The 13,695-nt window shown below is 39.6% G+C and overlaps 1 protein-coding gene and 2 long non-coding RNA genes across 3 annotated transcripts; 2 read left to right on the top strand and 1 right to left on the bottom strand.

The window, feature by feature from the left end:
• Positions 1 to 1,219: 1,219 nt before the first annotated feature.
• Positions 1,220 to 4,267, bottom strand: LOC147316550 (uncharacterized). The gene has a single exon (XM_086260092.1). The coding sequence runs from the start codon at positions 3,926 to 3,928 to the stop codon at positions 3,092 to 3,094; it is 837 nt and encodes a 278-aa protein (XP_086116218.1). The 5' UTR covers positions 3,929 to 4,267; the 3' UTR covers positions 1,220 to 3,091.
• A 346-nt stretch (positions 4,268 to 4,613) lies between these two features.
• On the top strand, positions 4,614 to 7,669 carry LOC147316549 (uncharacterized). The gene is made up of 3 exons (XR_015124335.1): positions 4,614 to 5,060; positions 6,233 to 6,327; positions 6,462 to 7,669. It is a non-coding gene; the product is annotated as an uncharacterized LOC147316549 (long non-coding RNA).
• A 2,400-nt stretch (positions 7,670 to 10,069) lies between these two features.
• LOC147316548 (uncharacterized) lies at positions 10,070 to 11,381 on the top strand. The gene is made up of 4 exons (XR_015124338.1): positions 10,070 to 10,181; positions 10,548 to 10,630; positions 10,932 to 11,133; positions 11,245 to 11,381. It is a non-coding gene; the product is annotated as an uncharacterized LOC147316548 (long non-coding RNA).
• The last annotated feature ends 2,314 nt before the right edge of the window (positions 11,382 to 13,695 follow it).

Genomic DNA, 13,695 nt, shown 5'->3' with positions numbered 1-13,695 from the left:
TCACAGGCAACTTCAATATATCAAAATCACATTTCAGGAGAAAATCCAACCCTCCCACCTTTTTGAAAATATTTTTTGGGATATGGAACCATATGGAGTCAGGTTTCAAGAGGAAGGCTTTTATCCAGTTTATTTTAAATACTCCAACCATTGATTGAAAATCAATTGACTTTATACCACCTTTAGCGTAATCTTTGACAAGTTGTGATTTTTTAATGTAATGTGTTTTATTGCGCCAAATGAATTGATAGATTATAGAGTTAATCTTTTTAATGCTTTTCGGGGTAATGTATAGTGAGTATGCTGGATAAACCATCTTTGAGACGCCCTCTGATTTGGATAATAGATTGCGTCCAAAAATTGTAATATCTCTCGTCAACCAATGATTTAGTGTTTTGGACATGCCATCAATTTTGTCTTTTAGGTTTTTTGATTCTCTAGTGTTGATGTCTTTGTCTAAATAGATGCCTAGATACTTGACTTCATTTTTCACTGGAATCGTCCTCATGCTATTTTCCAAACAATCATAAAGTGGCAAAAGTTCACACTTCTTTAGGTTCAGACACAAGCCTGAAGCTTTAGAAAAAATTGAAATGACATTCAATGCTTTCTCGAGTATTGATTTATCCTTTAAAAATATTACTGTGTCATCTGCAAACTGACTTATTTCCAGTTCAATATCAAAAATGTTTATTCCTTCGATGTCTGAATGGTTCACAATGAGGTAAGCCATTAATTGAGTGCAAAGAATAAATAATTTTGGAGAAATTGGGCAACCCTGTCGAATTCCACAGAATATGTCTATCCTAGATGTTATGCCTGGATTGAGCGAAACATAACTATAAATTTGCTTGTAGAACAGTTTGATCACTTTGCAAAATTTGTTTCCAAATCCAAAAAGTTCTAAAGATCTAAATAAAAAATTATGGTCTATTGAATCAAATGCTTTAAAAAAGTCAATAAATAGTATTAAACTTTCTGAATTAATAAAGGATCGATAGTCAATCATATCTAATATTAATCTTATGTTATTATGAATCTGCCTTCCTTTAATAAACGCTGATTGGCACTCATCAATCAATTTGGTTAAGACGCTTTTAAGCCTATTTGCATATACTAAGGCTAATAATTTGTAGTCGTTACATAAAAGTGTTATGGGTCTCCAATTGTCTAGCATTTGTAAATCTTTGTTTGGTTTGGGTAATAAGGTTATTAATCCTGTTTTCATTGTTGGGGATAGTTCTTCATTTTTTAAACAATCCAAAAAGCCATTAAATAACAAATCTTTAATGTCTTGCCAAAAGGTTTTATAAAATTCAATCGTTAAACCATCAATTCCAGGCGATTTTCCATTTTTCATTTGTTTTAGAGCTGTATCTAATTCGGATATTTTCAAATCTTCTTCTAACCATGTTTTATCATCCTCTTCCAATTTTTTAACCTGATCTTTAATCATACCAAAAAAGATATCTGCATTTTCTTTTTCAGTTCTTGATTTATACAGATTACTATAGAACATGTTAATTTCCTCACTTATTTTGTTTGGTTCCTCAATTATAGTACCATCCTTACTCAATTTAGTTATTTTTTTCTTTGTTTGTCTACGCTTCTCTAGACTATAGAAATAAGATGAATTTTTTTCTCCATGTTCAATCCACTTGGCTCTAGACCTTACATATGCTCCTTTAGCTTTAATCAAGTACACCTCATCTAGCTTATTTTGTAAAGATTGTAAGCGTTCTGACTCTTCCGCAGTCATACAGGGTTTACCACATAATAAATGAATTTGTTCAATTAGATTTTTCTGTTCACATACGCGTAGGGCAGACACTTTCTTTCCCGTTTCTATAGCTAATTGTTTCACATTATATTTAAACCATTCCCATTTACTGACATTAGTCATGCTCATATTGTTAATTTCTGATTTAAGTTCTTTAACTTGTTTACAGAAGTCTTCGTTTTGTAATAAACTATTGTTAAATTTCCATATGTTGTCAGATCTTTGTTGTTTACGTAGAGATAATAAGAGACTTATCAGACAATGATCAGTAAGTGGGGTTGACTGGGTCTCACATTTCGTAACATATGATGATACTGTTTGGGAGACAAGCCAATAATCTAATCTTGAACATACGTTTTTATTTGATGGACTAAACCAAGTATATTTCTTCGTATTTGGGTTTGTCATCCTCCAATAATCGATCATATTGGTTGTCGTACAAAAGTCACAAGTAATGCTATCGTGTTCTGGTTGATTTCCTCTTTGTGGTTGTCTGTCAAGCCATGAGTTAGGAGCCAGGTTAAAATCGCCTCCAGTTATCACCTGGGTAGAACCATATGTAGTACTCCACTTTGCAATTAATTTACTTAAGTTAGACATCATATTTCTATTTAGCGACCTGTTATTGTATCCATACACGTTAATAAGAATAATTTTCTGTTCACAGACTTCTACCAACACCATGATCCAATGCCCCATTCCGTCGCTTTTATGATCAATAACTCTCCCTGCAAATTTGTTGAATAAGATCATAACTCCTGCTGAGTGAGTAGTACCATGTGAATAAAGAATACTATCTCCCCATTGATGTTTCCAAAATGTTTCCTCTTCCTTACCAGAATGTGTTTCTTGTAAAAACAAAATGTTTGCCTTAATTTCCTTGCAGAATAAGAACATGGCCTTACGTTTGACATTGTTTTTTAAGCCTCGAACATTTAAGGAACTTAATAGAACAGTCATCTATAAGATAAAGAAAAAACAAAAACAAAAAACGCAGGAACAAAATACAAAACAAGAACAGTAACGGCTTCCTTGGCACTTACTAGAAGAAAAAAAAGTGCTTGAAGCAGGAATAAGCCTAATGTCCTACCTATGTAATCATAACAGTACTCCGACCCTATCACAGTACTACCCCTTTATATATGCGGCAATTTTAGCTCTGTATAGCTCACATTTAACTACGACTTTGCTTTTTGACCCTCTCCTATTTTTTATTTGTGTATTTTTAACAGATATGTATATATAAACATATATATACACATACATACCCACATTTTATGGTTAACTTGTAGTGACTTCTTCAAGTGCATCTCACAGATCGATCCTTTTACCGTCTATTATTGCATAACCCTCCTTTAGGAATGCTCTTTTGCCGTTGTTTCGAGCTTCCTGCACCTTGGGCCACAGCTTGATCCGAGCTTCACGGTCTTCTTTGGAGAAGTCTTCTTTAAATTTTATGTTCAGTTCTTTGCAGACCCTGGCCTCTTTGGATTTCCTCCATACTTCATCCCTTGCCGTCCTCATGCTGAACTGTATGATGATTGGTCTTGGCACCTTGTTGCTCACTGCATTGTCTTTCTTCCCCAGTCGGTGTACTGTATCAACCATGAGCTGCAGTTTTTCCACTGATACAGGAACCACTCTTGTTAGAATGCCGATCACTGTTTCACGTGTATTCTCGTTGTCCTTCTCTGTCAGACCCAAAATTCTGAGGTCCCATCTTCTGCGGTAACGTGCACTCTCCCGACAGCTCTCCTTTAATTCTTTGTTTTCCTTCATCAGCGACTCCACCTTCGTCGTCAGCTTGTCAATTTCCTCTCTGTTTTTTTGGGTCGCCTGTGTATTTACTTCAATGCGTTGTTCGAAGGCTTCCAACTTCTTTTCAAGCGAATCAAACCTTTCCTCGCATCTCTTTGTGAAGCCAAGTAAAACTTCATATACATTCTCGATGCTCACCTGCTTCTCAGTTATTTTGCTTTTCATTTTTTTGGGATTGGGACTTGGTAACGGAGTGTGGTCACCTATGGGTCTTCCGATCTCTTTCTGAAGTTCCATCTCTTCTATATCTTCATCCTCACATGCTTCCCGCATAGCAGCAAGGTTGTAATCATGGTCGGAGAGGCTACCTGTTAGCTTGGGGTTAGCCATTTTTATCGCTCTAAGTTTATCTTTGTGTCTGCCTGAAGGTCTGTCAAAGTAACTTCCAGGGGGTTTCGCTTGCGTTCTACTTCCTTTGGAGTAACAGTTTGTCAGTAAAGTATTTTACAGGACATCAAAATCACGTTTCTTAATCAGACCCGCAGATTGTACAACCGCTTATTCCGCCATCTTTCTCTCCCCCTTGTATGTTTATATTACTAATAAAAAAAAAAAAAACTAAAAAAAACTACCCGATCCGTACCGGAAACCCGATCGGTACCCCGCATGCGCAAATCTTACGTCACTTCCTCTCTTTGCGACATTCAATATATTTGAATGATGCGGTTAGCGCCCAGTTAGCTCTTAGCATTTCTCAACAGCTCTGCCTTCTTTTCGACTGCCCGGGACATTTAAACAATGGATAATCCGTATACAAAGAAATTCATGCTTTTCTCGAGCGTTCCCCGATTGAGCAACAGCGCCGTAAAATAAGAAGAATGGCGCCTAATTACAGAGTTAATAATGCAGACTTTGTAATATCTCACGTGTAGATTCATCAGCCAGATGAAGTGTTTACTGACAATTGACAGTGATAGCGCACATCATCATCACTATTCCAACAATCCTCTCCTCACAGACAAGCATAAACACACTCGACTATCGCTAAATCAGATTTAACACACGTTTGTAATGACGATAAATCAGTTTATAATAGGGTTTATTCGCTCGGTCAGCAGGTGGCGGTATCCTCGTACACTGGGGAGTAAACTGCCATTAAACGAACAGAAGAAGAAGAAAACATCTGCACATGCGCGGTACGGATCGGGTAGACCCGATTTGTACGGTCAGACTTTACACATGCGCAGTAAAGATCGGAGAGTCCTGATCCGTAACTTTTTTTATTTTTCGTTTTTGTCTACATTGTACTGAAATGCTTCATTATTGCAAACATTTTAAGATATACTTGTTATTCTTAACATCTTAACAGATACTCTGACCCATAACTATCGTAAAACGCTACGACCGGAAGTAGAAACCTTTCGCGCATGCGGGGTACCGATCGGGTTTCCGGTACGGATCGGGTAGTGACACCCGTCTTTCAATGGCTGCTTCAATTTCAGCTTGAACCTCCAAACCGCAAGTAAGTAATCATTTTTTGTCATCTTTCCTTGCTGTCCCACTGGGCTGGACATTAGTTTAGTTTTTTTTAGCTACATCTGGTGAAGTTGTGGTAAAATGCTGGTATTAGCCTATTCGTCGTAGCAAGCTAGCCTGAAGCTAATATTTGCTAAATTTAGGGACACCCGTGTCTCTTCAGGAGTTGGAGGCCGGTGTTCTAGGAGCGGATCTCAGGATCTCAACAGGCAGTGTTGGGCAGTAACATAATACATGCACCGGCGTTACGTATTTAAAATACAAAATATGAGTAAATGTATCCGTTACAGTTACCGTTCAATAGGTGATATTGAGAATACAGTTACTTTGTTGAAATAAATGGATTACATGGCGGTATTTTCCTGTTTCATATGTTAGGCTATGGTCTCTCTATTTTTGGTAATTCCACGCTGGTGGAAACCAAACAAAACACGCAATAAGAGCCTCTAAAAATTATTATACAAAAATTATTTAATATGAAGGCAATAGCAGAGTGTTACAGGCATCGCCCTAAAGAATGTAGCCTCATGGGCAGTGTAGTCCGTGCTGCAGGGAGAATGGACTGCCATACCCGTTATGTGTCTGTGAGCGAGGGAGGGAGAGAAAGGAAAAGTGCGAGCTGTCACGGAGCAGAAACGGGAGCTGGAAGCATGTAAATATAATAATAACCACTAAAGCCAAAAAGAGAGCCTGACGAGCCCAGCTGTAAGTAAGCTGTTAAGACTCGACTGTACACCGTGTTCGTGTTTTCCTCCAAAACAATAAGCAGCCTTTCAACGCCTCTCTCTGTCTCTCGCTAGCAAACTTGACCCAGACAACAAAGTAAAGCTAGTTTTCAGCTACGAGCCCGACACGAACCGGACGTATTAGCCAGAGGTCCCTTTACTACGGTTCGGAGCCGCTGACCTGTTTTCTATACGCGCTGAATAGTTTTCTACACGAGATCGCTGCAGCCTTACCTAATGTCCACCTACAGTTACTCATTTATATTAAGATTTTAACATCTAGTTGGTGTTGGTGTGGCGAGTAGCCTTCAGTAATAGTAATAAATCACACAGCAATAGCACATTCATGTAGTTGTAAAGTATTCAGAATACATTAATCTATAATCTTTGGTAGAATACATTTTAAAATTAACCTTCCCAACACTGTCAACAGGTTAGCACCTCATACCACAGTGCAGCAAAGCAGTCTCATGAGTGCTGGGAAGGACGAGCCCAGAGCCCAAAACAGACAGTGCAGGAGATGACAAGGTTAGTAATTGTATGGTGAAAATTATACTTTGTTATCTTGATTGGCAAAAGAAAAGTAAATACACAATCTGCTTCTCACATTTAGGGCATTTCCAAGATTTTTTTCAAAACTTCTTCCCTTTCTTTCATCACAGCTGTCCTGTGCCAGATGTTCTGTTGACCCACAGTGAGAGGCATCATTTCAGAAACACCAGGAAGACTGAAACTCGTCGCCAGGATCAAGCAGGGCTCGTGATCTTCACCAGCAGCTCCCTCACAAGAAGGATAAACCCAGCATTTCATGAACACTGATGGAGACCTTTGCTTTGTGTAATGTTAGAAGTACTCAGATAATCCTCAGAGGGTCTGGACTTTTACATAATAGAATAGAATTCAACTTTGTTGTCATTGCACAGGTACAGGGCAACGAAATGCAGTTTGCATCCATCCAGAAGTGCTTTAGTGATATAGATATATTACAATATATATTAGCAATAGTATAGATATGTAAGTATATTACAGAAATGGGTCTATTATGGTATGTTACAATGTACACGGTATGAAGTATGTTAAGAATATTCTATAACTATAAGTATGTACAGGCTGTAGTGAGTACAAACTGTACAGGCTATGAACAGGATATAAATATGAAAAACTACAGAAATCTGAGATATACAGTTATACAGAAATGTGAACTATGCAAATTATAAACAGTTGTAGGATTAAAAATCATCATATGTACAGAATGATTATTTACACAGAACTATACAGTAGTGCAGGTAAGTAATAGCTATAAGCTATAGTAATAGCTTTAAGTCCTGTAGAAAGTTAAATATATGTTGTGCTCTCTGGTTACTCTGGTATGAATGACTCTGAATTACTTTATGATAAATAACACACTATTGTCAAAAACAGTGAAAGAATTCCAGATCACAAGTTTTTAGTTCAAATACAAGTAACAACCTTTGAGTTTTAATCAGGTTTTATTTAATTGTGTCAGAGAAAACATCACATGCTCTTCATGTAGCTGAGTACATTCAGTGTTTAAAATAGTGATGGTGAGATGAAGCCTCATGATGAACTGAAGCTTTCCATCCAATTGGTCGACTCATGGTTCGAAGCATTGTGATGATTCATTTGCTCTACTGCGCCATCAAGTGGACAATTCAAGTGAAGCGGGCTCTTTGATTATAATGATGTGTAAACCTTATGTACATCTGGATAATGACACAATAGTGTTTGGTGCTTCACTTTTTAATAAACTAAAAGACAGAAATCAGATTATAGGATGTGTAGTGTTGTTTATTTATATTTTGGTGTTTATCATTTGTGATATTTATTACTGTGTGCATACTTTATTAGGAGAGACAAAATTAAAAAAAAAAAAAACATCTCTTCCTTGCTGGTTCCATCGAAGAAGAAATGCACAAGTAACTATGTAGCACGTACGTAATCCAATTCCACAACACGGTGTGATGGGGAATCAGCTGTTTTCCTGCCCATGTTATTTCGAATCTGGCGCGAACCGGTGAACCAGTCCCTGAATCAGTCACGTGGTACGGACTGCCCGCGAGGCCTCGAACGTCACTGCCTACGTAATCAAAGCAAGCCTCGATACGCGCTTCAGAAAAACGCCCCCGCGATTACCCGACGCACGATTCGAAGCTTCGACACACAGGACACATCACTAGTTTAAAACAGAAGCTGTGCAGGTCTGAGATCAGCAGTTTTCTGAAACACCAAACTGAGGTCCTGTTAATGCTGATGTATAGTGACACAGTTACAGGGGTGATTAATCCTTTTGACTTTTTGTCTTTAAATTTATCAATAAAAACAGCTGCAGCTTTCACTGACAGCACATGTGGTACTTTAACCTTTGTACTGTTTTCTTCAGTTAATTTTGGAGTTACTACAAAGACTGAAGACATAGGATGATCTGTCTGCTGTCACTGGGTGGTGCTGAGGTCTGAATCTGAGGACGGCTCCTGTAATCACAAACAGAACAGAATCATCACAAACTGAAATATAAAGTTTATCTCAAATCTGAAATAGAGCTGATCCTTCTCCGTCCTCACACACTCGGGATCTGAAGTTGTTCAGTCCTACAGTTCTGCCGACAGCTGTTTATTTTTTTATTTGTTTTAAAGGCCTTACTAACACATTTTCTAACATCATGTTTACCTTTGAGTTGTTGATGCTTTATAAATGGACATCTGCAAAGATGAGATGATGGAGCAGGTTTCAGTCGAGGTTCAGTCTGCTGCTGCATCCTGGTCACAACATACAGAGGTGTTATCAGCTCAGTATTGAACAAGAAATATTAATGCTTCAAATTATTTGTCCTAAAGGATGCAAGCTGTACAGAGTACTGAACATGTGACTTTGTGAACATAACTCATTAAAAATAATTTGGACAGTTTTTTAACCTGAATATTTGTAACAAACTCAGTAAAAAAAAAAAAAAGCTAAAAAAAATAATCGGGGGAAAAATGTAACATTTTAAGTTAAGCTGACAAGCGGAAGTAGTTGGTTTCAGTACATAAGTATCGGGCTTTGCTATTTAATCCGTAGCTATTGACTAATGAGGGGAATTTAAAAGTTGGCTTTAATGTCCTTCCACATGTGGAAAGCGACAGAAAACATGCTGCTGTTTGCACATATTTAATAATCAGCTCTGCACAGGAGCAGAAGCAGAGTCCAGCCCGTTGCTCTTACAGTATAATACTCATAATAAGAGTACAGTAAGCGTGGTTAGTCACTGAGCAGCCCGGTGCGTTTCTCTTGATTTCTTTAGTCAGGGTAAATTCATTCACCTGCACGGGTTAGCTAAACGAACTTTACAAAACTAGTTTCCCCGACAGCCGAGTGCTCATCTTAGCTAGCTAGATTGCGGATTAGCTTACAAACACATTTAATTTAGCAAAAATAATGCGGTGGGGCCTCAGGTCCTCCTGTCCGGTAGTCCAATTTACCGAAGAACACCTCAGGCTGTCACTTTGAAATAGTCGGTAATGTAAACGCTGGACCTCTCAGCATCTGCCATTCCCGAACAGACACGTGCGAGTTTGTCCGTGACCGCAGCCGCGTCGTCAGTGTTTTCTCCAGAGCAGAGTGAAGCTGACCCCCCACCCACTAGAAACGTAAAGGCAAATAGGCGGAGCGGTTAGTGCTACGTTTGTGCTGATTTGTGCAGGTAAAATTAGCGTTTGTGCTGCTACGGTTTTTGAGATATTAAACTTTATTTTAAAGGTCATTCAAAGGTCACCATCCCCCCAGACTGCTCCAAAACAAACCAAAATGGTCTACTGTTTAGTGCTACGTTTGTGCAGATTTGTGCAGGTAAAATTAGCGTTTCTGCTGCTACAGTATCTGAGATATAATGATTTTAATTATTACGGCCTACGCTGTATAACACCAGTGTCTGTGGCAGTGAGTTTCAGCAGCTGTGGAGTTTTGCACTTTTTCTAGGCTTGCTGCATAATAACTTTTATTAGTTTACACTTTAGTAACACAATTTATTCAGCGGAAAGGTCGATATTTCTTTTGTTACCAGTGTAGAAACGTACACAAGGTAGGCTAAAGTTTTTATTTTTTCTGTGGCAAAACTGAGTTTCATGTGAAGTGATTCACGTATCCCTAAATTATTATTATTTTTTACATACCCAGTTGGCCTCTGTGATTTTGTTTTGAATTATATATGTTCATTATTATTAATGTAGCTGTCTCAGAAAAAATGAAGTGTTTGTTTTGATAGGTTGTTACCTACGTGTAGAAAACTGAATATTCCACAGCACCCAGGTGAGGGATCTTCAACCTGCGGCTCTAAAGCAACATGTGGCTCTCCGGCCCCTCCACTGTGGCTCTTATAAGACCAAGTAAGTCATTTTTTTATTATAAAGACAACAAGAAAGGGTTCTGTTAACAGTTTGTTTTTTAAATGAAATATCTGCATTGACTATTCACTGAATGTACAAGGCTTTTAAAAGTGATTTAATGTTTCTTAGCTTCAAATCTGTTTACTGTAATTTTCAAGTTGGTTGCCCATCTTTCCTAATTTTCAATTATTATGGAAAGGACTCACGTAGCTGGCTTCATTTTAACAAATACTTTTTTCCGTTATAAAGCTTTGATGATTCATTGTCTTATCAAATCTAAAAATAAACATTTTTATTTACATTTCCATAGCTTACCAGATACAACAACTCATTTTCTAGATATTTATAGGCTCTTCCTTTTTTTAGGCTCTAGACAGGTTTTGTAGCAGCAGGGGGAAAAGGGGCCCTTTGAAATGAAAAGGATGCTGACCCCTGACTTAAGCCACCAGGTAAACACAAAACAAATACAGAAAAATTATTGACAGAAAAATGGAACGGGTACTTTCAAGGCTACGGGTGAAGGTGACTGGGTGTGTAAACGCAAATATACATCAGACTGACAAAGAAAAGAGTGTTAAAAGATTTTTAATTTAGAACTTTAACTTTATGTGCAAAACTGAACTTACTGATAACACACACTAGCCATTTGAACACATGTAACTGTAATGAACCAAATAAAACAGAAAAATGCAGGCAGCACTCATTATACTGTGTATAACACGGCATGGGGTTGTATTTTTTTCTTTTCAGATGCTCCTGTCACTCCATTTCCCAGGTCATCATAGCACTCCCACACACATGGAGCTCTCCTGCAGTATGCAGTGTAATGCCCCAAACCATCAGTGGTCATCTTTCCATGGAAAGCAATTAATGCCCTCAAAGTGAACGACTTTCCTTGGAGAACCAGGTTGGAGGGAAATTCATTCAGTGGAAATTCTGTTTGGTTTGCAAGGTCAGTATCAATCCACACGATATCTCCAATGTTGTAGCTGTGAGTAACTGTCCCTGCACAGAGCTCATTTCCTGTGGTGCTGTCTTCTGTTTTGAATTCTGATGGACACAGAGATGGATTGGAGAGTGGCCTGAGGCAGGTAGACTCAGGTAGGCCAAGTCCTGCTTCCACAGCCGTGCCAAGATGAGCCATACCAGACTCTTTGAGGACAGAGATAGCAGGAGAAACAAATGGCACTTCCCTTGTCATCCCTTTGCTGAGGTAGCAGTGCTGTGAAGAGCAGTGTTTGGTAAAATAAACACTTGAGATGTTCCTCATTGTCTTAGCAATTACAGCGGAGATATTGCACTGAGCATCGATTTGGATCACAGCAGACCTCAACGAGACAGCTTCAAACATTACACTAGCAGCTCTGCTCTCCTTCTGGGGCGATCGTGGCTCAAGAGTTGGGAGTTTGTCTTGTAACCGGAAGGTTGCCGGTTCGAGCCCCGGCTTGGACAGTCTCGGTCGTTGTGTCCTTGGGCAAGACACTTCACCCGTTGCCTACTGGTGGTGGTCAGAGGGCCCGGTGGCGCCAGTGTCCGGCAGCCTCGCCTCTGTCAGTGCGCCCCAGGGTGGCTGTGGCTACAATGTAGCTGCCATCACCAGTGTGTGAATGTGTGTGTGAATGGGTGGATGACAGGTTGTGTAAAGCGCTTTGGGGTCCTTAGGGACTAGAAAAGCGCTATACAAATACAGGCCATTTACCATTTTACCATTTAGGTTTGTTGGGTCACACCATCTGTGGCAATGGCTTTCACCAGCTGCAGGACTGGGTTTTCACTGTCTTTCAGAACAGCATTTTGAAATGTGGAGCTGTCACAGAAGGCACAACATAAGCACTGAAAAAATGCATCAAATGCACAGGTATTGAGCACAGAGATTGTCGATTCCCCTAATCTAATAGGCTGATGGAGGTTTCCATTTTTTAATAATCCCACTTTCACTCTTTTGGCCCCAAAAGTTTCATCTGCATGGAGCCATTCGGTACATGAAGAGAGGTAGGAAGTCATCTTTCTTTTTTTGGGTGGAACAGCTAGGCCCCTCCAGTTCTCAACTGCATCCCCATCAGCCGGAAGAATGTTTGTGGCAGCATCAGATCCCACAAACGGGTGAGCATCCATTTTTATTTTGTCTTCTGCATTGTGAGTCGTCATGGATCCAGAATTGGCATCTGTGACTTTCAGTGATCCCACTGTTGGCTCATCTTTGACCTTTTCTTTTGCAGAACAAATCCGCATATTTCCCTCGATGAAGGAAAGATGACGAGCAATGAAGCAATTGACTCGAAGAGGCAAGTTGTCATGTTTGAAAAGGCCATGTTTTATGTTTTTGAACTCAGCTTCAACAGTGGCTGAACTTGCTGTGATGCTGGTGCTTTGGAAGAGAGGGACCATTATTCCTGTCCAGAGTGGCAAGTAACTTGCCAGTCTTATTATATGAGGAATAATCTCAGGGAGAAAGTGAATATTATCTCTATCCCCGTTTGCTGCAGCAGGTGACCTGCTCTCCTCACATATTTCTGTTACCCACTGTCGTAGGTCAGTCTGGATCTCATCCACTGAATCCACTCTCTCACTTTCCTCCGTCTGTTCATCTGGAATGATGATGGAGTCTTGAGCAATTTGGGCTTTCAAGTATTTCTTGCACCTTTCTGAAGGAAGAGGGGCTCCAGAACTGTCATCACCTTCTGCCTCACTGAGGGCCACAACAGTGATAGCACGTAGGAGCTGTTTTGCATGGTCCAAACATTGAGACTGAAGAAGTTTTGCTAATGACCTGACAAAGAAATCTTTAACGCGATGTGTTTTCTTCTTCAGGCAGTCCCACTGGCATATCATCTTGATGCAGTGCGCAACATCAACCCTGATATAACAAGGGGGAGTTTGGCAGACTGGGTTCCAAGAAGGGCATGAAAGCATTCATTAAGGTAGGACTTCAGATCAGGATGAGGAGTGAAAGCCTTGACCAGAGCTCCCAGAATTGCCAGAGAAAAGTCACTCACAGCTTCCTTTGGCACAGGTGCACCTGCACGAATCCATTCTGTCAACCAGTTTGCGATGGCATTAACATCATGTTTCTCTGACAGCATTTGCACCACTGGGACACTGGGGCAATTGTTTTCTTTCAGAATACCATTATAAAGGAAGATATGGCCAGATTTGCCATTTGGTCTCAGCAGTTTTTTCACAACTGAACCGGTTGCATCAAAACACACAGTTGGGGGAGATTTTTTTGACAATGTCTTATAAACATGCATCTGTGTTTGACTCCAGTAGTGACAGAAAAACCTGTCCAGTCCAATATCTCGGATGCTACCACTGTGAGGAACACTATATTTTAACAATTGCAGAGATGCAATGGGGTCCTTATCTCCTAATTACAAGTCTTTTCTCTCTTGTTTGGCTTTTCGCAGAGTGGCCAAATTTGGAAGGTGGCTTGGCTCAGGATCTCCAACATCCATCAGATCTGCTGCCCTCGCTGACCTCCATACAGCCGGTCCCATTCTGCCCTCACGCAGCT

The sequence above is a fragment of the Aulonocara sp. 'chitande type north' Nkhata Bay genome, linkage group LG13 (assembly GCF_057382095.1).
Source record: "Aulonocara sp. 'chitande type north' Nkhata Bay isolate Kocher_YH1m ecotype deep benthic linkage group LG13, A_spYH_male_GT1.1, whole genome shotgun sequence".
NCBI classification, from domain to species: Eukaryota; Metazoa; Chordata; class Actinopteri; order Cichliformes; family Cichlidae; genus Aulonocara; species Aulonocara sp. 'chitande type north' Nkhata Bay.
The sequence above is the reverse complement of the archived record's forward strand: the minus strand, read 5'-3'. Positions and strand labels throughout refer to the sequence as shown.